This window comes from Bos javanicus, chromosome 27 (assembly GCF_032452875.1).
Source record: "Bos javanicus breed banteng chromosome 27, ARS-OSU_banteng_1.0, whole genome shotgun sequence".
Taxonomy (NCBI): Eukaryota; Metazoa; Chordata; class Mammalia; order Artiodactyla; family Bovidae; genus Bos; species Bos javanicus.
Genome location: NC_083894.1, coordinates 33,876,638 through 33,903,042, shown reverse-complemented (window position 1 = coordinate 33,903,042; position 26,405 = coordinate 33,876,638). Strand labels below are relative to the sequence as shown.

The window sequence follows — 26,405 nt, the reverse complement described above, 5'->3', positions numbered from 1 at the left end:
AATATGCTTGACTCTTCCACCTCAGATTTTAACTTTCAGGTGAAACGCTGTCAGCAAGCTCCTTTTAGATTTGCCCATCACTACTACTGCTTCACGACTGAGCGACTGAACTGAACTGAACTTCTGCTTCAGCTACAAGAGGTCTCGTTTATGGCTTTTTCTTTTGTGTGTGTGGACCATTTTTAAAGTATTGAATTTATTATAGGACTGCTTCTGTTTTAGTATTTTTGGTCCTGAGGCATGTCAGATCTTAGTTCCCTGACCAGGAATGGAACCTGCACCCCCAGCATTGGAAGGTGACATCTTAATCACTGGACTACCAGGGAAGTCCTCTCTTTTATGGGTTTTTAAGTATTGGACATGTGGGACTCCCCTGGTGGTCTACTGGTTAAGACTCTGCACTTTCACTGCAGGGGGCCCGGGTTCCATCCCTGGTTAGGGAACTAAGATTCGGCATGTTTTGCAGCAGGGCCAAAAATCAAAACAAATACTGGACATGTAAAGTGATAAGTCCACCAAAATTTGAACAGGCCTCCTGTGTCAACACACACTCCGGCCTCCTTCTAACCTCAAAATTTAACCAGCATCTCACATCCAAGTCTAGGATGCAAGGTCTGACTCTGAGGCTAAAACAAAATCTCTGAACCAATACATGAAAATGAATGTCTGTGCAATAATTTAGGAAGAAAGAGTCTCAGATAAATGTTGAGGGTCCATGAAGCCCCAGAAACTCAGTGAAAAATTACATCAGAGCCTTCTCCAGGGAAGAAAATCCACAGCCTTCTCCAAAGCCTAGCCTCAGAAGCCATGGAGCAGAAGCTTGTATTTCAGCAGCATGTTTAGAGCACCTCGAAGGGCTCCTCTCTTTACTTGAGAGTTACAACTTCAACTGCCTCCCCACCCCCCATCCACCCTGCCATCACCACACCAAGGTTTAAAGGACCTTTAGCTACTGGGGAAAATATCCTAACATCAAAGAACAAAGCTCACCACCTCCCAGAACATTCCAAGGGAATGCTGCGAGTGCCGTTTTAAGCAGTTTTAAGTGTGGAATGTCTGAGAGGGAACACTCACCAAAACACAGATTTCAATAGTCTGTTTAAATAGGACTGAGTCACTGGCTCTGCATATGTTGACATTAAGATGGGAATGACGGGTGGGTGGCCAGGCCCGAAGGGGCACCGAACGTGTGGTGAGAGCTGGTGGGGGTAGTCCCGGCAGGGCACTGGTGTGCAAGGAAGGGGCGCTGGGACAGACCACCCCATGGGAAGTCAGGCCTCCGAGGAATAGACCTGGGTGAATACTTCTCTTCTCTGGAGAGTGGTTTGGAATTGGAGGGCAGAGTAAGGGCGGGAGGCAGCCAAAACCTGGCCTAAGTCCGCAGAGCCCTTCCCCACGCTCTGCTTAAAGGAGCCCCTCATCTCCACTATCTGCCAGTACCCAAGGAGCCTGCCCTCGGAGAAGGCAATGGCAGCCCACTCCAGTGTTCTTGCCTGGAAAATCCCATGGACGGAGGAGCCTGGTAGGCTGCAGTCCATGGGGTCACTGGGAATTGGACACGACGGAGCGACTTCACTTTCACTATTCACTTTCATGCATTGGAGAAGGAAATGGCAACCCACTCCAGTGTTCTTGCCTGGAGAATCCCAGGGATGGGGGAGCCTGGTGGCCTGCCGTCTCTGGGGTCACACAGAGTCAGACACGACTGAAGAGACTTAGCAGCAGCAGCAGCAGCAGCAAGGAGCCTGCCCTCAGGGGCCGCCACGCTGCCAGCCTGCAGGGACCCAGGGCCTGCACTGGCCCCGCAGCAGCCCCGTGTCTGAGGCCCCAGGAAGACAGGCGTGCACACCAGACGAGCAGGGGATGCTGGGGTCATAGCTGGACATCAGGAGATAGACTGCCTCCAGCAGGACTGGTCAGAGCAAGGCAACACGGTGGAGAAGAGGAGGGGCGAGTCAGGCACGGACTAGTGGGTTTGCTCCGGGACAGGGGAGTTTACAAATAAGACTCATGTAATCACAAGGGAAGTTAAAGGGAACACACAGAGATGGTGTGGGAATGGAGGAAACAAGTCAATATACTAACACAGCCCAAAAAGACATTAATTCTACCAAATGCAATATGTGACTTAGTTTGGATCCAATGTTAAAGACATTCTAAGGAGAACTGGGGAAGCCTGATTGAACATGGCCTGGGTTAGATGATATTAATTACGTTAACTTTACTGATATGATAACAGTCTTATGGTTAACAGGAAAAACATCTTTATGTTTAGAGATACACACTTAAATATTTAGAGAAAATGTCTCATCTTATAAATCCTTCAAAAAAAAGAAGCAAGCATGGTAAAATGTTGACTGTTGTAATGGGGTGATAAGTACATGGAGATGCATTATACTCTTCTATTATTACATGCCTACACTTTTCATAAGATTAAAAAAATAATATCTAGAAAAAACTTTCGAAGGATGTGTTTTTAAATAGTTCATCCCTTAAATTGGGACAATGGCTTATTTTTTTTTCTCTCTTATTTATCTGTTATTTTCTACTTTGTGTCTACAATTAATAGGACTTAAGATAATTTTCCACAGCTACATACAATAATACATATTTCCGGAGAGTTCAAGACAAGTTCCCTCCCTTTCCAAGCACCGTCTGCCTCCCACCCCCAGCACAACGCTGAGGAACAGAAGCCGGGATCCCTATGATCTCACCCCCGCCGGTGCCTGGATGCGCTTGACGGCTTTCTAAACCTGGTTTCAGAAAACGACCTCCAGACACAGCCTGTCACAGAAGGACGAGAAGCAATTTAAACACAGTGCTGGTGCACGATGCAATCAGACAAAACATTTCTCCAAGAACTGAAGCGGGAAGGATAATCACAGTCTGGCTATATCAGCAAGTGTAAAATTGGCAAGCAAACGGCAGGCGGTTTCAGGCAGAAACGGAACAGCACAGGCTGCGGGACGGAGCCGGAGGTGAGCCAGCTGTGCGACGGCGGAGGACGCAGGGCGGGAGTGCCCGACGGCCGGACAGATGGAAGGCAGGCCCGAGGCGCAAACAGATGCACCCAGCGCAGCTGTCTGCAAAGGCTCTCAGCGCGAGAGAGGCGCCTGCCCTGCTTCCTCTCTCCTGTTCCTCCCTCCACACTCAGCAGCACCCGGCGCTTCTCCCCGCCCCTCCCCCACCCTCCATCCTAAAATACACACTCATTTGTTCAACTAATGACAGCAACACTGAAGTCACACTACATGGCAGGTAATTTTGCTTTTTTTTTTTTTTTAACATTCATTCATTTACTTATTATTTATTTGGCTCTGCTGGGTCTCAGTTGAGGCATGTGACCTCTTAGATGTGGGATCTAGTTCCCTGACCAGGGATTGAACCTAGGCCCCCTGAATTGGGAGCAGAGTCTTAACCACTGGACCACCAGGGAAGTCCCATGTCAGGCAATTTTTGAGGGTCTCCAAATTCCTTTGTCGTTCTAATCACTGCTGTGATGAACATTTTTCTATACGTATCTTCATACTAGAAGATGTAGTATAATAAGAATGGCCTTTGTCCAACGTTCCTGGCACAGAGCTCCTAAAACCCTCGGAACTTTCCTGGATGACTGGAGTGTCATGCGACTGATAACAAGCCCCTTTTGATCACACCTGAGTTTAATGAGGTGTCTCAGGATGGAGGCCCCAGAGGGTGTCCAGATGGGGCCCGTCACCGGAAAGACCAAACTTGTGATGAGAAGGTGGGAACTTTCTAGAGGTGACGACTGATCAGGTTATAAGAAGCCTTAGACAGTGAGAGTCACAGGGCCCCCAGGCTGGTGAACCCACAGAGGTGCTGGCGAGGTGCCTGCCCCCCACCTGGCCCCTGCATCTCTGCCACTCGCCTGTTTACAATCGCACCCTTTACAGTAAACCAGTAAGCGTATCTTCCTGAATTTTTTTTTTTTTTGAGTCCCTGTAGAGAATTCTAGGAGCTGAGAGGGGGTTGTGGGAGCCCCCTCCGAGCTGCAGCCAAGCAGAAGGAAGTGTGGGCAGCCTGGGGACCTGGGATGCACCTGACAACTCAGGTGAGGGCAGCCTTGGGGGACTGAGCGCTGAAATCTCCGGCGTCGATGCCAACTCGGCATTAGTGCCAGACCAGGACTGGACTGAAGGACACCCAGTCAGTGGGTCCACCCCTCAGGGAATTGGTGTTTGAAAAGACACCACATATTTGCTGTCAAAAAGAAAACCCCTCTCAACTACAAGTGCTACTTACATTTATTCACATATTTACATATACTAATAACCGACAGGTTGACCACGGGCAGTAGAGAAATATAGTCTTATCTAGTAGCAAGATGAAGGTTCTGTCTCCATGTGATGGAAAAAGCAGCTTGATTCACAATTACCCAAGGCTGAGGAACTTCACAAGGGAAACCAGGCAGACGCTGTAAAACGTCCAGCAGTGATAACCACCCCTGCATCCCACAGGAAAAAGAACAGAGGAAAAGTCTCCCCACGGCCCCGTTTACCTTTATCGCTACTAGCTGTCTGATTCCAGGTCAATGATTAAAACAAAACAACATATTGTGGTGCAACATTAAAAATTGTGTTTGAAGTAGTTAATGACATGGAAAGATGCTGGCTATATCTTATTAAAGAAACCGGTTTCTAGACAACACTGGGACCGGAACCTTGGCTTCACTTTCAGAATGACTTATCCACAGACTGTTTATTGTGTAACTATTTTCAGGCAACAAACCTTAGATAAGCACTAAATTATCCCCCAGTGTTTCAGATATATAAACAAATGACTAATATTAAGCCAATCCTCCCATTTCGAGGCCCAGAATCCTTCTTAAGCACAAAAATCTCTTCTTTCTCAAACCTAATCCCCTTCTACCCTTTCTCCTGTCTTCATCTCAACACAGAACTCTTGTTCCAAGTCCCACCCCGCCTTCTCTTCCCAAGACAGAAGGGTGGGATGTATTATTGTCAAGGGCTGTTTTTGAAGGATCTCCCTCCTGACAAAAGTCTTCATAGTTAACACTACTATTTTAACTGTGCTGCGAGTTCCAGCACTTAATTTCACATTCACAACAACCCTAAAGAGGTGCTCCTTAACCCCATCTTACAGGTGAGGGGACCACAGCTCAGAAAGGTTAGAACCAAGAGCGAGGGAGCAGGAGAGAGAAGAGGCGTGCAGCTGGGTCGAGGGTACAGGCGGGTCACGGCTCAACCATGCTACGCAGCCTGCGAATTAATTCTACAGCTGTCTTCAATCACTCAATTTCTCTTCACTCCTGGGATGACTCTTAGAAAACCCTAATAGGGCCACAAGCCCAAGAAGAGAGGTTTTGAGGTGGAGGCTCAACACTACAATAGGACACCGTCAAGTATATCGCTCTACAGGGCTACATCTATGAAGTGGGTGGGCACCTGAGTCAGGATGGAAGCAGGGGGCTGTCCGTGTCTAGAACAAACCATCCATGTCATGCTTCTAAGTGTTCACAAGTCAGGGACGGAACCACGTGACCAAGCGGGGCTAGACATTCAAACAGGTAGGACTGGGGGCTTCCTTGGTAATCCAGTGGTTAGGACTCTGGTGCTTTCACTGCCCTGGGCCTGGGTTCAATCCCTGGTCGGGGAACTAAGATGCCACGTGGAACAGCCACAACGAAAACAAAAAGGTGGGACTATTCCTCCCTCACTGCAGGGGAGGTGATCCCACAGCTTCACACAACCCTCCGGGTTGCAACGTGTCTCATAACTGGCAAAGCTCAATCTGACAGCTGCGAGAACAGGACCCCTGGTTACCAAGGCCCTGGGGCCTGGATTTCTGAACTCTAACCTGCAGGGTGGGTCTCTGTGATTCGGGACCAAAGGGGATATACACAGAAATAATACAAACGTGGAGGGTCTGGCGATGACAGAGAAGTTTGACAATTGTATTACTGACTGTGAGCCAAGCTGCTTTGAGTCACAGCACTAAGAAATCCTACATAAAGATCCAAACCAGATGTTCAGTGTCAGCACTCCCTAATTAACTCAAACCCTTAGCTGCATCAGGACCTGAAGCCTTAAAATCAAATCATAAAATAATGTCTAAGATAATCATCTACCCAACCAACCACAGGCCCTGTGAACCTATGATGCTGCGCCTGGCATGAAGTAACCACAGAATAAGTACGTGGGGCTTATAATCCTGTCAAGGAGACAAGAGCCACGCTCCAAGCCCCTTCAGAGGACAGTCAGGGATTGAGCTTAAGGAAGTTCCTACGACCTTCTCACGTGCTGGCCACCTCCCCTGTTCCTGCAGAGAAGATATCACCACTGCTCCACCTCTGGACTTGCCTTCCCTTTCTAAGTGGGTTATTTCCCCTATGAATCTGCCTCCATATTTAGCAAGAGAACTTTCCAGACTACAGTAATTCTTCATTTTTGAAAACCAACTAAGTTGTATTTTATTTTTTTTATTTTTATATTATTGGCTGTGCAATTTATAGAATTTTTAGTTCAATCCCGACTGGGGATTGAACCCGAACCCTCCACAGTGAAAGCACAGTCTTTACTGGACCTCCAGGAAGTCGCTAGGTTGTATTATAAAAGAACTTTTATTGCTGACAGAGCAGTAAGCTGGGAGAAGGTGAGGTGAATGAATGCAGTGCCTCTAAGATACAGGTTACAGGAAAAAGGAGGACATCTGGGGCTGAACCAAGCTGAACACTTGTCCTCAGGGAGGACAAGAAACAGCAGTTCTCGGGGCTGGGCAGGAGCTGAGTTCCTAATGCGGCACTGATGCCCTCCAACCCTGAAAGTGTACAAGCTATGTTCTGCTACCCCTCAAGAAGCAGGTAGACTGGCCCCCAACCACTGTAATTCCCCTCCACCCCAACCTTAGCTTATATTCCTTTGGTAACAAGGTCGACAATCTTACCCATGAAATGCAACTCACAAAGGGGGAATGTAGTAGAAATGTTAAGTTGCATAAACTGTGGACAGTGGTGCCCTGGAACTAAAAATTTACACAAATACACTACCTCACAGTCATATGGTCTTCAAGGCACTTCCATACATACTGCTTAACCTGATCCTCAAACCAACCCAGTGAAACAGGCATGGCAGGGCTGATTAATTCTGTTTGAAAATAAGAAAATGACTCTATGAATAACTGTATGTTAACAACTTTAGTAAGTTAGATATAAAAGACAAAAACTTAAAAAGACACAAATGACTGAAACTGACTCAAGAGGAAATAGAAAAATCTGAATAGATCTAAGACAAATAAAGAAGAGTGAATTAGTAAATTAAAAACTCCCCATCATACACACAAAAAGATGTGAACCAGATTGGTGAATTTTACCAATCATTTAAAGAATAATTAACATCAATTGTTCACAAACATCCAAAGACTATAGGAAGAGTAAACACTTTCCAATTCATTCCATCATACCAATATCACCCTGATGCCAAAACCATGCCAGTATCACTGAAAACACAAAACCAAAAAAACTACAGACTAATATTTCTTATTGAAAAGCAACACAAAAATCCTCAAAATACCAGCAAACCAAGTCCACCAACACATGAAAAGGCAAGATTTACTCCAGGAATGCAAGGGTGGTTTAACATCTGAAAATCATTTAGTGTAACATATCATAGCAATAGAATGGAAGACAAAACCCATATAATCATCTCAATATACATGGGAAAAGAATCTAACAAAATCCAATGTCCTTTCATAATTAAAAAAAAAAAATTCAACAAATAAGGAATAAAAGGGAACTTCCTCTGACTTCCCTGGTGACCCAGTGATTGAGACTATGTGCTTCTGCTGCAAGGGGCATGGCTCGAGCCCTGGCTGGGGAAATTTCACATACTGCACAGTGTGGCAAAAAAAAAAAAAAGGACTTCTTCAACTTGATAAAGGACATCTATGAAAATTCCACAGCTAATATCATATTTAACAGTAAAAGCTGAATGCTTTTACCCTAAGATCAAGAACAAGATAAGAGTAAGAATGTCAGCTCTCACCACTTCTAAAACTGTACTTGAAGTTCTAGCCAGGTCGATCAGGAAAGAGAAAGAAAAAAAAATGCATCCAGATTGGAAAGGAAAAGTAAAACCATCTGTATTTGCAGATGACACAACTTTTTATACAGAAAGTTCTGAGGAATCCACCAAAAATTATTATAACTAATAAATGAATTCATCAAGGTTTCAGGAAGGATCAATATGCAAATATCAACTGTATCCTTATACACCTGCAATGAAAAATCCAAAAACATAATTATGAAAACAATTCCATTTACAGCAACATCAAAAAAAAATAAAATACTTTGAAATAAATTTAACAAAGGAAGTGTAAGATGTGTTCTATAAAAATTACAAAATACTAATTGAAGAAATCAGAGAAGATCTAAATAAATGGAAAGGCATTCCATGTACATTTAATATTCTTAGGGTGACAATCTGCCCCAAATTTGACTATAGTTTGAACACAATCTCTATCAAAATTCCAGCAAATTTCTTTGCAAAATTAACAAGCTGATCTTAAGATTCATGTGGAAATGTAATAGACCTGGAATAGTTATAACAACCTTGAAAAAATATAACAAAGTTGGAAGACTGACACTTACTGATTTCAAAACTTACTATAAATCTACCATAATCGAAACAGTGTGTTTAAGGAGACATACAGATCAATAAAACGGAATCAAAAGTTCAACTCTTACATCTCTTGTCAACTGATTTTTGTCAAGGGTGCAAAATTAAATAAAAAAGGGGGGAAAAAAGTCTTTCCAACATAGTGCTAGAGCACTGGATGTCCATATGCAAAATAATGAAGCTATATACCACTTCTTCACGATGTGAATAAAAACTAGCTCAAGACTGATCAAAGACCTAAATGTAAGTGTTCAAACTATTAAGTTTTAGGACGAAACACTCTAGTAAATCTACCGTGGTAAGGCAAAGCCTTTTTAAATATGACACCAAAAGCAGGGGGAAAGATGACAAAAACGAAGTACATAAACTGAACTCCATCAACAGTAAAAACTTTTACCCTTCAAATGCTATCACTGAAAAGAGTGAAAAGACAACCCACAGAATGGGGCAAAATATTTACAATCAGATACCTTATAGGGGACTTGTATTGAGACTACATAAAGTACTCTTTACAACTCTCTAAGTAACCTAATTAAAAAATGGGCAAGGAATCTGGATAAACATTTTGCTAAAGAACATACACAAATAGCCAAAAAGTATGTGGAAAGCTGCCCAACATTATTAGTCATTAGGGAAACAAAAATCAAAAGCACCATGAGACAACATTTCACGTTTATGAAGGTGGATACAGTCAAATAGATAACAAGTGCTGACTAGGACGTGGAGAAGGCAATGGCACCCCACTCCAGTACTCTTGCCTGGAAAATTCCATGGATGGAGGAGCCTGGTAGGCTGCAGTCCACGGGGTCGCTAAGAGTCGGACATGACTGAGCGACTTCACTTTCACTTTTCACTTTCATGCATTGGAGAAGGAAATGGCAATCCACTCCGGTGTTCTTGCCTGGGGAATCCCAGGGACGGGGGAGCCTGGTGGGCTACCGTCTACGGGGTCGCACAGAGTCCGACACGACTGACGCGACTTAGCAGCAGCAGCAGCAGCAGCAGGACGTGGAGAAACTGAAAACCCCCATATACTCTTGGTAGGGATGTAAAAGGGTGCAGATAGTTTGGAAAACAGTTTGACAGCTCCTCAAAATTAGAAATATTTACCTTATGACCTAGCAATTGCACTACTAGGTATACAGCAAGAGAAATGAAAACCTTACACCCACATAAAAACTTGAACATGAATGTTCACAGCAAGATTATTCACAATAGCCAATAAGTGAAAACAACTCAAATGTCCATCAACTGATGAATGGGTAAATAAAATATGGTTTATCCAGAGAATCAAGTATTAATCAAGAATTAAAAAAAAGAATGAACTACCAATATATATGCTATAACATGGATGAACTTTGAAAAACATTACGGTAAGTGAACAGAACCAATCAGAAAAGAGTACTACATACTGTATAATTTCAATTACATGAAATGTCCAGAATAAATAAATATATTGAGACATAAAACAGTAGATTATCAGGTGCCTAGGACTGGGGGTGGCAGAAAAATGGGGACATGACTGCTAATGGGTACAGTAATTCTTTGCGGTAGGTGATAAAACATTCTTAAAATTAGGTTGATGTGCTAGTTGCACAATTCTGTTCATACACTATAAACCCTTTCCATGGTGAACTGCATGCAGGTGAATTATATCTCAATAAAACTGCTTACAAAAGAGACAGAACAAAGAGACTCAGAGGGTAACAGGGTAGAAAGCATGTCCTGCAATTCCTACAACATGTTCTATTACACCACAGACTTACACTTCAGAAAATGCTTTAAATAGTCTGTTATGCGTGTCCCATACTTGAGAGAGCTGGTAGGGCTCAGCATCACATCAATTTGGGATTTCAAATTTTTCTTAAGGAAGCCTACCATGTGCTAGATAAATTCTATTTACAGAAAGAGGTGAAAAAAATGACATCACTCTTTTTTCCTGTAACAGATATAGCCAAGTATAGGAAGCACCTTAGAGACACGACAATTGACACGCTCAAAAGGCTTTTGGTTTTGTTTTGGGGGTGGGGGTGGGGCTGTTTTTTTTTTTAAAAATTCTTTCATTTATTTCTTGCTAACATTTGCCTTCTCAGACCTCCCTCACACATTCCCTTGCTAAAACTACCTACTGGCTGCTAAACCGTCTAGGGACGCCAAGGAGGCCAAGGGGCCGGGGGAACAGAAGGCAGCCAGCTCCCTCCAGACTGAGGTCGGCAGGGATCTTACCACCGATTCCCTGTGTCCCCAAGCAGAAACTGAGCACCCAAGACAGAGCTGAGCACAGGATCACTGCTGAGCAGACGTCTGATATATACAGGACCCCCTGCCACCTGATAACCTTTCATATAGAAAAATGTATACAGAGTAAGCGGGCTACAGCCGCTCAGCGCTCCTACCCACAGGAGGAACACCTGTTCTACACTTGACCCTTTCCCTGTGAAGACCCCCTCCTTTCAGGGTCTTCACCCCACCCCTGCTCTCCCAAGTCTGAACCAAGGCGGGGCTTCAGAAGGGAGACAAGGGGGTCTGATCTGAGAAGGCTGTTAATAAGGTACACATTTGCATTTAGGCAAGTGTCCAAAATGTGACCTTTTTCTCCGTTTAATGTCTCTGAGATCCCAGGCCCTCGAATTCCCCCAAAGTTGAAATATACTTCATATATGCATGCTCTTAGCCACTCAGTCCAGGACATCAGCCTTAAAATGGAGTAGAAATGGACACACTATATTGTCCACAGACAGGATAACAGGACAAGAAGGCCTCTGCCAGGACTGCCGGGTAGACCCCAATGGTGTGGGCTCCAGGACTCACGTTCCCGACAACCACGGGGCCCCAGGTCACCCAGAGCCTGGGCGCGGCAAGAGGGGTCCAAGTGGATGAGTCAGGGCAGGAAAAAGCAGAACAGCCTCTGAGGTACACTGCAATGTTAAGACGTCACTACTTAACAACAGAAAAACACCACCAACACACACAGACACCCATGCCCGAACCCAGACAACAAACTGTCTAAATCTCCTCCTCCCCGCAAAACCAAACAAAAATATCACCCAGGAGCTGGGGGGAGTGGGGGTGGAGATAATTAATTTATTTGCTTTTTGTAATAGTCAGGGCCAGGTGCTGGAAGCTTCTAACTCCTGAGAGAGGCTCACTCTAACATGCAAGACTCCACAGATAAAGAATAATCTGGAAAGCCATTTGATAAACTGGAAAAGCTTTGTGCTAAGGATGAAGCTTTTACTGTTGCAGCTAAGTCTTTTTAGTTGTGTCCGATTCTGTGTGACCCCATAGACGGCAGCCCACCAGGCTCTTCTGTCCCTGGGATTCTCCAGGCAAGAATACTGGAGTGGGCTGCCATTTCCTTCTCTAAGTACCTCAAATTTCCAAATGAGTGCTCAGTGCTGTTTTATTTAGAAAGAGACCCAAACCCTCCCCCTGAAGGCCAAGGTTACTGTAAGATAAGAGGGTGGGGCCCATAACCAGAAGGAGTCCTCCTTCCCAGCCCTGAACCCAAGCCTCCCTGGAAGCTGAGCCAATGAGGGGTGTGCCTTCTCTTTGCACTCAGGAGGTGCCCTGGGTTTTTGGAACCACCTGGATTTGTTTAAGGCTGCATTTCCAGTAGAGCCGAGACCCCTCCAAATGGACAGAAACCCCAGAAGGCCCCCCAGAGTCATCTGCTCCCCGTCCCCAGCAGGCAGCAGCAGGAGCAGAGGAGAAAGGGCGCATGTTAACAGACGGCTCCTCCTCGCAGAGACCTGAACCTCACTGCAGCTAAACCACCACAACGCGCACCTCCAGAACTCATTACGAGAGCGTTCACAACACCAACTGCCTCTCTCGCAAAGTAGCAACCGCCCACACTGAGCTGGGAAGCTGACGCAGGATAGACAGAGAGGGAGAATGTTCAACCGGAGAGGAGCCTCCAGATGCCTCTGCGGCAGGACGGGAACCCTGGCCGAAGCCACGTCGCTGCTCCTGTCCCTCTGCTCCTGTGCCTAAGAAGGGCAGCAGGGGGCTTCCCTGGCGGTCCAGTGTGTGAGACTTTGCCTTCCGTCGTGGGAGGGTGCTGGTTTAATCCCTGGTCAGAGAGCTAAGATCCCACATGCCCAACGGCCAGAAAACCAAAACATGAAACAGAAGCAATATTGTAAAAATTCCATAAAGACTCTTAAAATAGCCCACATCAAAAAAATTAAAAAAAAAAAAAGAGGGACAGGAGGACCAGAGAGGCAGAGCAAAGCAAGAACTTGATGGCAGGCAGCCTCCAAGGCAACCCCCGGGAATCCCACCTCCTGGGATTCACACCCTTGGGCTTGGGTAACCAAAAGGATATTGTAGAAATAACAGAGTATGGCTTCTGAGGCTGTCATGAGAGACACCGCAGCTGCCTTACTGGAAGAATGCTCAGGCAACCCCACAGACAGAGCCCCACAGCACAGTAAGGAACTGAGATCTTCCACCCGCTGCCAGCACCAACGTGCCAGGTGTGGCTGAGGAGGGATCCTCCGGCCCTGGTCAACCTTCAGATGACTAGGGTTCCAGCCAACGCCGGGACTGCATTCTCACCAGGAATCCCAAGCCAGACCACCCAGCTGGGCTGCTCCCAAGTTGCAGACCTCTGAAAACAATGTGAGATAATAAACATCCAGTGGCTTGAGCTACTACCCAGTTTCGGAGTTATCTGCTATGCAGCTATCAGTTCAGTTCAGTCGCTCAGTCATGTCCGACTCTTTGTGACCCCATGAACTGCAGCACGCCAGGCCTCCCTGTCCATCACCGACTCCCGGAGTCCACCCAAACTCATGTCCATTGAGTCGGTGATGCCATCCATCCATGTCCTCCTCTGTGATCCCCTTTTCCACCTGCCCTCAATCTTTCCCAGCATCAGGGTCTTTTCAAATGAGTCAGCTCTTCGCATCAGGTAGCTAGAATATTGGAGTTTCAGCTTCAACGTCAGTCCTTTCAATGAACACCCAGGACTGATCTCCTTTAGGATGGACTGGTTGGATCTCCTTGCAGTCCAAGGGACTCTCAAGAGTCTTCTCCAACACCACAGTTTAAAAGCATCAATGCTTCGGTGCTCAGCTTTCTTTATAGTCCAACTCTCACATCCATATATGACCACTGGAAAAACCATAGCCTTGACTAGACAGCCCTTTGTTGGCAAAGTAATGTCTCTGCTTCTTAATATGCTGTCTAGGTTGGTCATAACTTTCCTTCCAAGGAGTAAGCTATGCAGCAATACCAGCCTCTTAAGAAGCTCCTCCTTCTACCCCAAAATGGGTGCAAAGTCCCAGGAGGCTGCACACGCCCCCGCGCACCTGCCTGTCCTCACCCACACACGACTCACGGGTGGAGAGGGAAGCAAAGTGAAAGCAAATGCTCCCGGTGCCTTTTTATTTCTCATGGATGAGCAGACGCTGAGCACAAAGGAAGCAAATGTTTTTAATCCAACAGCACTGCTTACCCAGTGATGCTTTTACTTTTTCCCTTCTGACTCGATGTTTAAATTGTACTGTAAGCTTCTGATGTTCAAAATTCCTAAAATACATTTTATCCTTCATACATCATATATGCTAAGTTAACGTGTGAAAAATGAAATCTCTTGCTAATTTTTTTTCAAATTACATCATTTTACAAGATACTAAAGAACATGCTTTCCCCCATCACATACTCTCTCCTGGCAACATTTTAAGAACTTTTCATTTCCTCTGATAAGTCATTTCCTAAGGCAGTGAAGAGAGAGAGATACATACATTCCCTGCAGAGAGAACCTGGGTGTGTGATCTTCAAAGCTGAATTTACAGGACTTCCCTGGTGGTCGAGTGGCTGAGACTCCACCCTCCCAACGCAGAGCTGGATCTTGGTCAGGGAACTGGATCCCATAGGCCGCAACTAAAGATCCCGCAGTCAAATAAACAAATCTTCCTTTTAAAAGTTGAATTTATGACCGCACTGTACTACTAGCAGTATAGGCTTCGTTTCCCCATTTTTAGACTGGAAATCACGTGTGGTCTATTTCGGAGCATCATTGTTATGAAACCAAGTAAGATGCTGAAAAAAACTGTATTCAATACATACAATAAATGCAGCTGGAACAGAAAGTTGGTGATCTGTTAGGTCGGAATTCTGCAGTAGGAAAGCTGGAGATCAATAATTTGCTGTCGTATTTCCAGCAATGACATAGGGAACAGGGACTGGCCAGGACAGTATCCAAATCAGCCAAACAGAACTGCCAGATCACATTTTTCCACTTGTGAATTAATGAGATAATCCATTTGGTTACTGTCCTCTTGCCAAGTCTGGCCATCATTAGTCTAGGCCCTGGGGATCTATCTGATTATGTTCGTGCAAGCCCATGAAATTAGGTTCATGTACGTGTGAAGGTGAGGGTGAGACCTTGAACTTACAAGCTGCAATCCCTTCCCAGGCCCAAAGTTAAACCATTACTAGACACTTCAGCGACCCCTAGTTATCAAATCCCTACAGAGACAGCTGTTTTGGGTGGATAAACCATGGTCTTCCTGTCACTCACCGGAGTTCAGAAGACTGTGACAAAATGGTATATTCTGCTAGGGCTTCCTATGAACAGTAAGTAGTATTACTGCTGCTGCTGCTGCTAAGTTGCTTCAGTCGTGTCCGACTCTGTGCAACCCCATAGACAGCAGCCCACCAGGACCCCCAGTCCCTGGGATTCTCCAGGCAAGAACACTGGAGTGGGTTGCCATTTCCTTCTCCAATGCATGAAAGTGAAAAGTGAAGGTGAAGTCGTTCAGTCATGTCCGACTCTGTGCGACCCCATGGACTGCAGCCCACCAGGCTCCTGAGTCCATGGGATTTTCCAGTCAAGAGTACTGGAGTGGGGTGTCATTGCCTTCTCCACTTGAAAAAGAAACTATGACTGCTCTTTAAATGTGGTGAAGGCTTCAGACCACATCCATTCTGTAGGTGGAGCACTGCTGTGTGAAGTCGCTCAGTCATGTCCAACTCTGTGCGACCCCATGGACTGTATGTAGCCCACCAGACTCCTCTGTCCTTGGGATTTCCCAGGCAAGAATACTGGAGTGGGTTGCCAGGGGATCTTCCTGACCCAGGGACAGAACCCAAGTCTCTTGTGTTTCCTGCATTAGCAAGCAGGTTCTTTACCACTGTGCCACCTGGGAATTAAGTGGTAGCAATGCAATTTAGCAGGGCTGCCCTCTCAGTACACCAGAGAAAACACCTCCACCGTCGGAAGCTCTCAAAGGAAGCTATACTGCTTTATTTGGGGCTCAAGTGAGCTCTAAATTGGGAAATGCAGGTCTGAGGTGAGTATAATCATCACGATATTTAAGAAGGTCTTGAATTTGCTATTCACCTTAAAAGAATAATAACTACTTTGACAGTTACTAAAATATTCATTTCCAGCATGCAGACTTTGCCCCTGCCCCCAAGTTTTTTATTTAGTACTCTCTGAATCTCTGCTGGAAAAATGATATTCTTCCCCAAAGTATCTCCTTGGGTGGAGCACCACACAGAGGAAGAGGTGCTCCTTACACGGCTCCTTTATTGTTGCTGTTGTTTAGTCACTCAGTCGTGTCCAACTCTTTGTGACCCCATGGACTGAAGCCCACCAGGTCCCTCTGTCCATGGGATTCTCCAGGCAAGAATACAGGAGTGGGTTGCCATTTCCTTCTCCAGGGGATCTTCTCAACCCAGGGACTGAACCTGTGTCTCTGTGTTTCCTAAACTGACAAGCAGATTCTTTACTGCTGAGCCACCAGGGATGCCCACATGGCTCCTTTACATTATTATAAAATAAAGCAACAAAGTCACATGGCCTCATCCCATTTACTACTAGTGGGAATTTCCAAGCTGAGAACTACATTCAACAGGGTGAGGGGGTGGGGGATGGAACTGTATCATGCTGCAGAGCTTTTTAAGCGCATTTCATAGTAATATGAAGTGTAATATACAAACTTAAACTGTGAAAGAGCCAATAAAATAAGAGCATTAACCTGGAATGTTGTTGAAGAAGCCACTGGGGTGAACTGTCAGGTAACACGAAGGGTCCTTACCGGTCGCATTGTGTGTGTGTATTAGTCACTCAGTCGGGTCTAACTCTTTGCGACCCCATGGACTGTAGCTCGACACGCTCCTCTGTTCACAAATTTGTCCAGGCAAGAATACTGGAGTGGGTAGCCATTCCCTTCTCCAGGGGATCTTCCTGACCCAGCAACTGAACCCAGGTCTCTTGTATTGTAGGCAGATTCTTTACCATCTGAACCACCAGGGAGGCTCATTAGTCCCATTACCTCTAGGATATTCTAATAAAGCAATCCCTGCAGTAGGAGCCTGGAAAGGTGTCAAACTAAGTCCCTAGGAGAACCACACTCACAGATTCGACTAGAACACTTCAATGTTTGCATATTTGCTTATACAAGTAGCCCAAAGCCTTAGGATCAAACATCTAAGGCTCAGATTTTAATAAGATTTCCCTTCTAAGTCTTACATAGGTACAATCTAAACCAACCAACCATACAACCTATACCAAAAATACACCATAGCAACAGTCAAATTACAAATTCTCAAACACCCAAAGTTACATTAGAAACAAAAGTGAAAAGTCTCTGTGTTTGTACTTATATTAAATGATTGCCAAATTCTCCCCATTCTTCCCTGATTTCCTTTTTGCTCATATCTTTTAGAGAATCGAAAATTAAGTATGAGCCAGACCGAAACGTCATTTTGCGAGGGAGACCAACAGCCAGCCCAACCAGTCTCTCCTTGATGCCGCCCCTGGCCATTCAGGCCCACAGGAGCGGCACCAGTGCCCACGGCTCACTTGCTAATTAATCCGCTACAGCCTTGTAGCTTTTTTTAAAACTAAAGTTCAATTATAAAGGTCAAATTATAAAGTACTTAAACTTTATCATTTTACCAAAATCATTGCAAGTGTGGATCAAGGTCGGCAAACTTCCTGTAAAGAGCCAGATAGTAAATATTTCAGGCATTTGCCTCTGTTCTGAGTTTTCAATCTGCTATCTTACTGCAAAAGCAGCCAGACTACACCTAAATGCACGGCTGCATTCCAAAATGAAACTTTACTTATGGGCCCTGCAATTTGAACTTCATGTACTTTTCACACAAAGTATTGTTTTCCGCCATTTAAAAATGTAGCAACAGTTCTCAGCTCTCCAGCAGAACAGTAACAGGTAACGGCAGGCCTATGAGCTATTGTTGGCTGATGCCTGATTTACAATGACCCCAACTATGTCAACAAACAAGTTAGCGGTCCCCACAGGCCTCCGGCAGTAATACCTATGGGCTGACCCTATTTATCTCTCTCCTGTTCTGGAGAACTACCTTATGTGTTTGGTGTATCTAGTCCTCTAATCAACACATCAAACAGGGTAAATGTTCCAAGGGCATAGAGAGCTCCAGTGTGAATTAAAATTCCCTCTCTCAAAGAAAGGTAACAATTTGTAAACAAAGGCGTGTGTGTTTGTGTGTGCCGGCTGGGGGAGGCTTCAATTAACAGAGGACAGCAGAGGACAGCCACTGCAGCTTTCACTTTTATAATCTAAACACGGGACAAAACCGCAGTCCATGAGCACTGGAAACAAACAAACAAAAAAAACGATGAACTTGACTGTACCTCTCGAACGTCCTTTCCTAGGTGATGTCTCCTTACTGATACATCTCCCAGCAAAGAGAAAGAACAGTAACATCAGCAACTTAAACACCCTTTGCAGAGCTTATAGATCATCCTGCCAGAAGACAGAGTCTTACATGATCTACACGGGCTGCTCCCCTGCGTCAAAGACTAACCATATTCTTAGGGGCTTCCCACGTGGTGCAGTGGTAAAGAATCTGCCGGTCAAGGCAGGAGATGCCGGTTTGATCCCCGGATGGGGAAGATCCCCTGAAGGAAGAAATGGTAACCTGCTCCTGTATTATTCTTGCCTGGAGAATCCCAAGGACAGAGGAGCCTGGTGGGCTGCAGTCCACAGGATCGAAAGAATCAGACACAACTGAGCAAAAGTGAGAATGCACACCACCTTACCAGGAGTCAAATAATCAACAGTTTTTAGAAAGAGAACCTTCCAGGCTGAGAAGTTAGACTTCAACATTTAGACTCCAGGAATTTTTGCCCACTGATATCTTCCCTGGTCAGACCTGTGCTCTGGCTGTATTTTTACACTCACTGTGTATGCATAACAAGGCCATCCACAGAACTCTGGACAAGGACTAGTGGGGAGAAGAAGCCCCAGAGGGCAGGATACTGCCAGGTTGATGAGGAATCATCCTGTTATTTAAAGACACTAAATGGCAAGACTTCTTCATATGCAGTGCTTTTTTTTCCCAGTTTGTACCGCCTGCCACTTTCATGGTCCACAATCTTGAGCTACTCCACTGAGCTTTCTTGATCCACGTTCAGCTGCATCTGACTCTTTGTGACCCCATGGACTGTAGCCCACCAGGCTCCTCTGTCCATGGGATTTTCCAGGCAACAATACTCAAGTGGGTTGCCATTTCCTCCTCCAAGGGATCTTCCCAACCCAGAGACGGAACCCATGTCTCCTGCATTACAGGTGGATTCTTTACCGCTGAGCCATCGGGAAAGCCCTTTCTTGGTCCTTGACTCTAAAAAGAAATTCTAGAGAGACCGAGAAAAGAGACTATGAGCCGTAAGTGACCAAAACTTGTAAAAATGAGTCAGTGGCACAGGAAGGACCAAACAATTGGGTCTGTGTGGTTCTGGGGGCCTGGGCCACACTGGCCTCCAATTAATTAGCAAAGAATCTGTCAGGATGAATCAGACCACCAGCTGACAGGATGGTGAGGAAGCAGGCGGCCCAGGCTGAGCAATTCAAAGAGGCTTTCAAACTGTCTTGTGAGCTTTTTTTAAATTTGAGGGGAAGGCCACAGAATAGCTCTCTCAGGCTTTCAAATCTCCCTTCAGATCTGCCAATCTTGAGAGAAGAAAGGGGAAGCTATGAAGCGGCATCTTCTGTCATGGAGACCGCTACCCAACCAAGTGGCACACAGAAGTCCTCTAACACGCAAACCTGCCTGTTCCCATGCGGTCTCTGCCTGAACTCATGGTAAAAAAGTGGCCCAGGGCCAGCTGAGGGAATTTTCAGCAGGGCAGCCCAGAATGGAGCTCACCATTTATTGATTTAATAAAAAAATTTTTTTTTGCCACACCACGTGGCATGCGGGATCTTAGTTCCCTGACCAGGGGTCAAACCCGCGTCCCCTGCATTGGAAGCGTGGAGTCTTAACCACTGGACTGCCAGGGAAATCCCTGGAGCTCACCATTGAAAGCAAAACCAAATCACAAAAAGCTGGTAACATTTCCCCAGTAAGTCCAGCTCCATCACGAAATCCAGCACAGACTTCCTGTGACCTCCCCAGGTGACCTTTGAGGAAATTGCTAAGCAAGGAAATATAATAACCGTTGGGAGAATAAATTCATGACCCGATCAAAAATTAGGTAACAGGGTAACTGAAAGCTGGCTCTACTTTGTCACTGCAGGTGACAGTGACACTCACTGGAATAGAGAAAACACAGGAAAAGGACACCCATCCTGGAGTCCCTTCTCCAGACAGCAGCCAGCTATCCTTTGAAAAAGGAAGCGAGAGCACTGTCCCTCTGTTCAAAGCCCTGCTGTGGGTTGGACTATATTCCCCCCAAAAGATAAGCTCAAGTCCTAACTGCCCACACCTGGGAATGTGGTCTTATCTGGACATAACAGTTGAGCCCTGAACAATGTGGGGGTTAGGGGTGTCTACCCCCAACCACTCAGCACAATTGAAAACACTCCATACCCACGTTTCTCTATCCTTGGATTCAATCCACCGTGGACCATGTAGTACTCTAGGACAGTGGTCCCCAACTTTTTTGGCATCAGGGACCCATTTCATGGAAGACAATTCTTCCACGGACCGGGGTAGGGGATGGAGAATGGTTTCAGGGTGACCCAATTGCATTACATTTACCGTACACTTTTTTTCTATTATTATTACATTAGATCTACCTCAGATAATCAGGTAGTAGATCCTGGAGGCTGGGGACCCCTGCTCTAGAACATACTTAGTGAAAAAAAATCTGTGTCAACTGGACCCACACAGTTCAAATCCATGTTGCTCAAGGCTCAATTGTAGTTATCTCTGCTGCTGCTAAGTCGCTTCAGTCGTGTTCGACTCTGTGCAACCCCATAGACGGCAGCCCACCAGGCTTCCCTGTCCCTGGGATTCTCCAGGCAAGAACACTGGAGTGGGTTGCCATTTCCTTCTCCAATGCATGAAAGTGAAAAGTGAAAGTGAAGTCGCTCAGTCGTGTCCGACTCTAGCGACCCCATGGACTGCAGCCTACCAGGCTCCTCCATCCATGGGATTTTCCAGGCAAGAGTACTGGAGTGGAGTGCCGTTGCCTTCTCCGAGTTATCTCTGCAGATGTAATCAAGGTAAGAAGAGGTCGACTTAGATTGGAGTGGTCCCTAAACCCACTGACTGGCGTCCTCCTCAGAAAGCCACATGAAGAGACAGAGATACGCAGGGAGAAGCTGACCAGGTAAGATGGGAGCTTTGCTGCCACGGACCAAGGAACACCAAGAATTGCTGGCAACCACCAGAAACTGGAAGAAACAGGGAAGAATTTGTCCCTAGAACCTTTGGAAGGGGTCTGGCCCTGCCAACAGCTTGATTTCAGACTTCTAGCCTTCAGAACAGAGAGGGAACCAATTTCCATTGTTTTAAGCTGCCCAGTTTGTGGCATTTTTAAAAGGCAGCCCTTCGGATCTCACTCAGAAGGAAAAATGAACGCCTTGTGACAACAGGACCCAGACAGCCCCTACCTGGCTGACCCCAGCTCCCTGCCTGGCCGCTGCTGCAGCCACCCAGGCCTCTTCCCTGACTTCCAACATGCTGCCCCCTGGGCACTTCCCTCCCCAGCCCTCTGCCTCAGGCTGGTGCTGTCTCAGACCTTCCCAGGAGCCATGCTCTCTGTTAGAAGAGTTCTCCTCAGGAAACTGCACAGATGTCCCCTCAATCCTCTTTCAGGACTCTGCTGAAGTCCCCTAATCAGTCAGGTTCCCCACCCCCATCAGCCTTCAGCACCTCCTACCAACCCTCCCCCTACTCTGTTCCCCCTTCCCCTGCTTCATTTTTCTCCGTTGTTGTACTTAGGCCAAAGCTGACAGGTGTGCGTGTGCATGCTAAGTCACTTCAATCGTGTCTGACTCTTTGTGACCCCAGGACTATAGCGCGCCAGGCTCTTCTGTCCATGGGATTCTCCAGGCAAGAATACTGGAGTGGGCTGCCAGGCTCTCCTCCAGGGGATCTTTCCAACCCAGGGATAGAACTTGTGTCTCCTGCATTGCAGAAAGGTTCTTTACCGCTGAGCCACCAGGGAAGCCAAGCTGACAGGTAGGTACATTCTGCTTAACCTCTGAAAGGCCCGTCTCCCTCCATGACACTGGCCTGCAGAGATGGGGACTGTTTTCACTGCTGAATCACAGCCACTCTGAATAGCTAACTGCCTGTGATCAGGCCAGGTGAGATTTTACTCAGAATTGGCTGTTGGACAAAAACGGTTTCCGCTAATCGAGAGGAACAGCAGCAGCCTCTGCAGATGAAATGCGGGCTCAAGGTTGGGCTCTGAGGGCAGCAGGGTGTCTCCATGCCAGGCTTTCTTGGGTGGACTGGAGCTCACCACCATCCCTGGTGGAAGCGGGGGCGGTGAAGAACTTTGACACTGCCTCTTAAGATTCCTCCTTGTCTAAAAAAATTCAACTCCTACCTATAATCCTTGTCTCCAGCCACACCCTGGAGAAAATGCGCAGGCCTGAGAAACGCGTGAAGCCAAATCTAAACACACCTCCATCCCAACATCACCATACATTTTGTTTTTCAGGGCCCAGCAGGAATGTTCTGATAATGATAATTTCATACTGCAAAATGTACAACCTACTTAGGGAAGAAAGATTCTGGCTTCCACACTTGGAAAAATACAAACAAACCATTTCAAATATGCCAGGAGCTTTCAAACAGCTCCTGCTGAGTAAGGAGACAACCCCCCACCTTTTAAAATGGCCCTGCATTAACACTTTTCCTTCTCTTATTTACATTTTCAAAACTTTAAACAACAGCAGCAAAAAAAGGCAGAACAAGGGAAGTCTTTCCTTACCTTGGGTCTTGGCCCCGGAGCCTGCCAGTCCGAGGTGCGACTCACAGGATTCCTTGAGAGGGGATCGGATGGGCGTTTCAGTTTCAGGGGTCTCAAAATTACCTTCAGAATCCGAGCTGCCAAGGGGGAAAAATGAGGAATTACCACTTTCAACGGTATTTCCGACACCCCTTTACAGGCTACATCTCCACAAGGTCCAGTATTTTTTGCTAACTTTGCACCCCGCGCAGGGGTCGTCAGTGTGGACTGGCCCGGGATTGGGGGGAGGCGGGGTGCAGTGCTGTAGCAGCGACCTCCTCCGGCTTCCGTCTCCCTGAAACCTCCTCCATCCTCCGGGGCCTTTCTCCAGCAACGTTTATTTCTGAGGTCATCCATCCCTCTGACAGCCCCCCAAAAGCCCCTTCAACAGACTCCTTTTCTCACAAAAGCCCTTTGCCAAAGGCTTAAAAATTCAGATCGCCCCTCTCAGCCTAAAATCAAGAAGCCAGCTTTCGCCACGATGCCCTTTTTCTGGAGTTAGGCCTCTCTCTACCTGTTTGCAAGGCACCCGGCCAGAGGCCGAGGACGCTGTCACCTGCCTCCCGCAATCACACGGGTTGACAGCTCAGGAGAGACAACCATTTCTCCCCCAGCGGCCAGGGGGGCCGGCATCACGCGACCTTCTTCACCAAGGCTGCATTTTCGGGGAAACAGGGGAGTCCCAGGAGGGCCTGGGAGCGACTTCTTCCCCGTACGGAGGGCCCCAAGTGCCAGCGGTTGTAATCCACGACAGTGCGTGCGTGTGTGTGTGTGTGTGTGCGTGTGTTTGTGCAGGGGCGGGCGCTGGGGTCTCGAAGCTTAGAGAAAGGGACCGAGGCACACGGGGATGCGCAGAGACTGCAGATTTTGGGTTAGGTTCAGAAAGCTCACACTGTAACGAGGGAAGGAAAACACCCGGCGGGAGGGCACAACGTCCTGAACTTCCGACTGCACAGCGGGGGCCTGGTTACGGGCAGGGACGGCAGCACTGCCATGAACACGGTTAACGCGGGTGGCGACCACACACACACACACACATACACACGCGCGCGCGCACACACAAAATGAGCCGCGGATGGATGGATGGCAGCACGTCCGAATCTCGGCAGCAACGCGTGTACTTGCCTGAAACTCAAGGATTTGGTCTCGGCTTGCGAGTCCTCGTCCTCGGGGTCGCCCTCGGGCCCTCCGGCCTCGTCCTCTCCGGCGCCCCCGCCGCGCACCGCGGACCACGTCCATCTCGCCCACTGCACGGGCGACAGGATCTGCCAGGGGCTGAACGCCATGCGCGCGGCTCCTGCGGCCCCGGCTCCTGGGAGGAGGGGAGCGGGGACGGGAGAGCGCTTTTTTCTCCCTTTCAAGATGGAGGGACCCGGTGACAGGCGCCCGGACGCGCTTCCAGCGGAGGCGCGGATGTGGTTTCACGGGCGCCGTCGGGGGCGCGGGCGCAGCGCTTCCTCTCAGCCGGCCGGCCGCGCGCCGCTCCCTCCTCGTCCTCCTTCCCGAACGTGCGGCCGCGGCGCCGAAGCCCCTCCTGGGGCCTCCTCGGGGCGGGGTGAGGGGAGCCCGGGTCTGCAGCTCGGCCTCGGCTGCCCGGCGGCTAGGCGTCTGCGTTCCGAGGGGCCCGGTTGCCGGCTCCCGCCTCCCGGCCAGCCGGCCGCGCCTCAGCTGCAGCGGAGCCGCGCCCCGGGAGCCGCCCCCCTCGGGCCGTACCACCCGCGCGCGCGGCGAGGGGCGCCGGCGGAGGCGGGGCCTCGGAAGCGCGCGGCACAGCGGCCGGGCCCCCCCCGCCTTCGCGCCGCGGTGGTCGCGCCCGCGCTGCGGGGGAAGGGGCTTGGCGGCTGCGACTCCGGAGGCGGCGACGGGCCGAGAACCCGGGCGCCGTCAACGGTTCTGCCGGCTTCCCGTTTTTCCGAGTCGGCGCACGCTGGGTGTCCCTCCTTCCCTGTTTTTCATCTTGCTACTGCGACTTAATGGCGTTGGTGATACAGGCTCACAGAGAAGTTCAGCCTCTTATTGTTAAAAAAAAAAACCCCAAAAACAACTTTTGAGGCCGCTGTTAACGGTGTTTTCCCTTCTCTGATAGAACGGCGTGGAAAATGTCAGCCTTTTCGCCCTCACCCGTCAGATCCCTCAGCGGTGGTACAAGAGTAGCCAAGGGCTGGAATTTTTCGATGCTTTTTTCGCTCCCCAGTCCGCACTGGTGGACGCGCCGTGGCCAGGTCTTGGGTATAGGGTGCTAAATGACACTGAAATTATAGCCTTATCCGTCTCCCATTCTCTCTCTCTCTTTTTTTTTTTTTTTTTTTGAGGCTTTCTTTTCATAACTTCTGATTCGGTTTCTGACTCTGCTGCTTCGAAAGTCGGTCAACAGGCCTGGTGATTTCAGCCTTCAAAGTAAAAAAAAAAAAAAACTATGTTTGAAGGGAGAGGGAAGTAAGTAGTAGAGTTGTCCTCGGATTTTCTTCATTTTCATTCCAGGAATTCAGTTTAGGGACGGCGCCTCTCAGAGTCACCAATGCACCAAGCAAGACTGCCTCAACTTCATGATCTCCGTGCCTGGATAAAGGCATTTCTTATCCTACTCTTAATTTTCAGAGTTGCAGGTTCCCAAAGAAAGAGCAGCTCCAGAATTAAGAGCAAAGGCTGACACTGCCAGACAGCAGTCTTCCCCTGAAAGGGGTTGGCATAACATACTGTTGATGAATCATGACTGCCTTACACATTTTGATAACAAGAACAAAAGCAAAAACGATGCAAGATAAGGCCTGGCGGGTGGGTCTTAACCATAACAGAAGGGCAGGGGTTTGCCTGAAGTCTAGACAAGAGGGCTGGGGTGTCTGGATACTTTACAATTCATCCAGCTCCCAGAGATAAACACAACAGTTTCGATCATTCTGGAGACTACAAAGAAATAAGCAGGAGTTGTTTTTTTAGGTCTACGTGAAATATGCCACAACAGTCTCCCACTGTTTGTATTTTTAGGTTTATGGCTCACCACACAACCCTTCAGATTATAAGGTTCCCCAGGTTCCTGGATCTGACACAAGCGTTTTGTTGCTTGGAAATGATATTGTCCACATATATCAGTGGGCTTCCCTGATGGCTCAGTGGGTAAAGAATCTGCCTGCAATGCAGGAGACATAGGAGACATGGGTTCGATCCCTGGGTCAGGAAGATCCCCTGGCAGGGGAAATGGCAACCCACTCCAGTATTCTTGCCTGTAAAATCCCATGGACAGAGGAGCCTAGGGGGCTACAGTCCAGAGAGTCACAGAGAGTCGGACAGGACTGAGCAACTAAGCGTGCGCACACATATACATCAGTAATTGTCATATACTAGGTCCTGTTCATTCTTACTCCTGAATGTTCTCGAATCCTTTCAGTTCAGTTCAGTCGCTGAGTCGTGTCTGACTCTGCGACCCCATGAACCGCAGCACGCCAGGCCTCCTTGTCCATCACCAACTCCCAGAGTCCACCCAAACCCATGTCCATTGAGTTGGCGATGCCATCCAGCTATCTCATCCTCTGTCATCCCCTTCTCCTCCTGCCCTCAATCTTTCC

The 26,405-nt window shown here is 47.5% G+C and overlaps 1 protein-coding gene across 13 annotated transcripts in view; it reads right to left on the bottom strand.

Annotated features, from left to right (window-relative positions):
• TACC1 (transforming acidic coiled-coil containing protein 1) overlaps positions 1-26,405 on the bottom strand; it is a 130,537-nt gene that overhangs the window by 42,051 nt on the left and 62,081 nt on the right. For 4 of the 13 annotated variants that reach the window (XM_061404517.1, XM_061404511.1, XM_061404510.1 and 1 more), the window contains exon 2: positions 22,825-22,940. The exons of 3 other annotated variants lie outside the window; for them this stretch is intronic. Coding sequence is in view for 9 of the 10 variants with exons in the window: in XM_061404511.1 (XP_061260495.1) it covers positions 22,825-22,940 (116 nt within the window). In the remaining variant the exon portion in view is untranslated. Of the gene's footprint in view, positions 1-22,824; positions 22,941-23,967; positions 24,509-26,405 lie in introns of those variants that run through there. 6 more of the 13 variants (XM_061404522.1, XM_061404523.1, XM_061404509.1 and 3 more) reach the window with 5 other exon arrangements.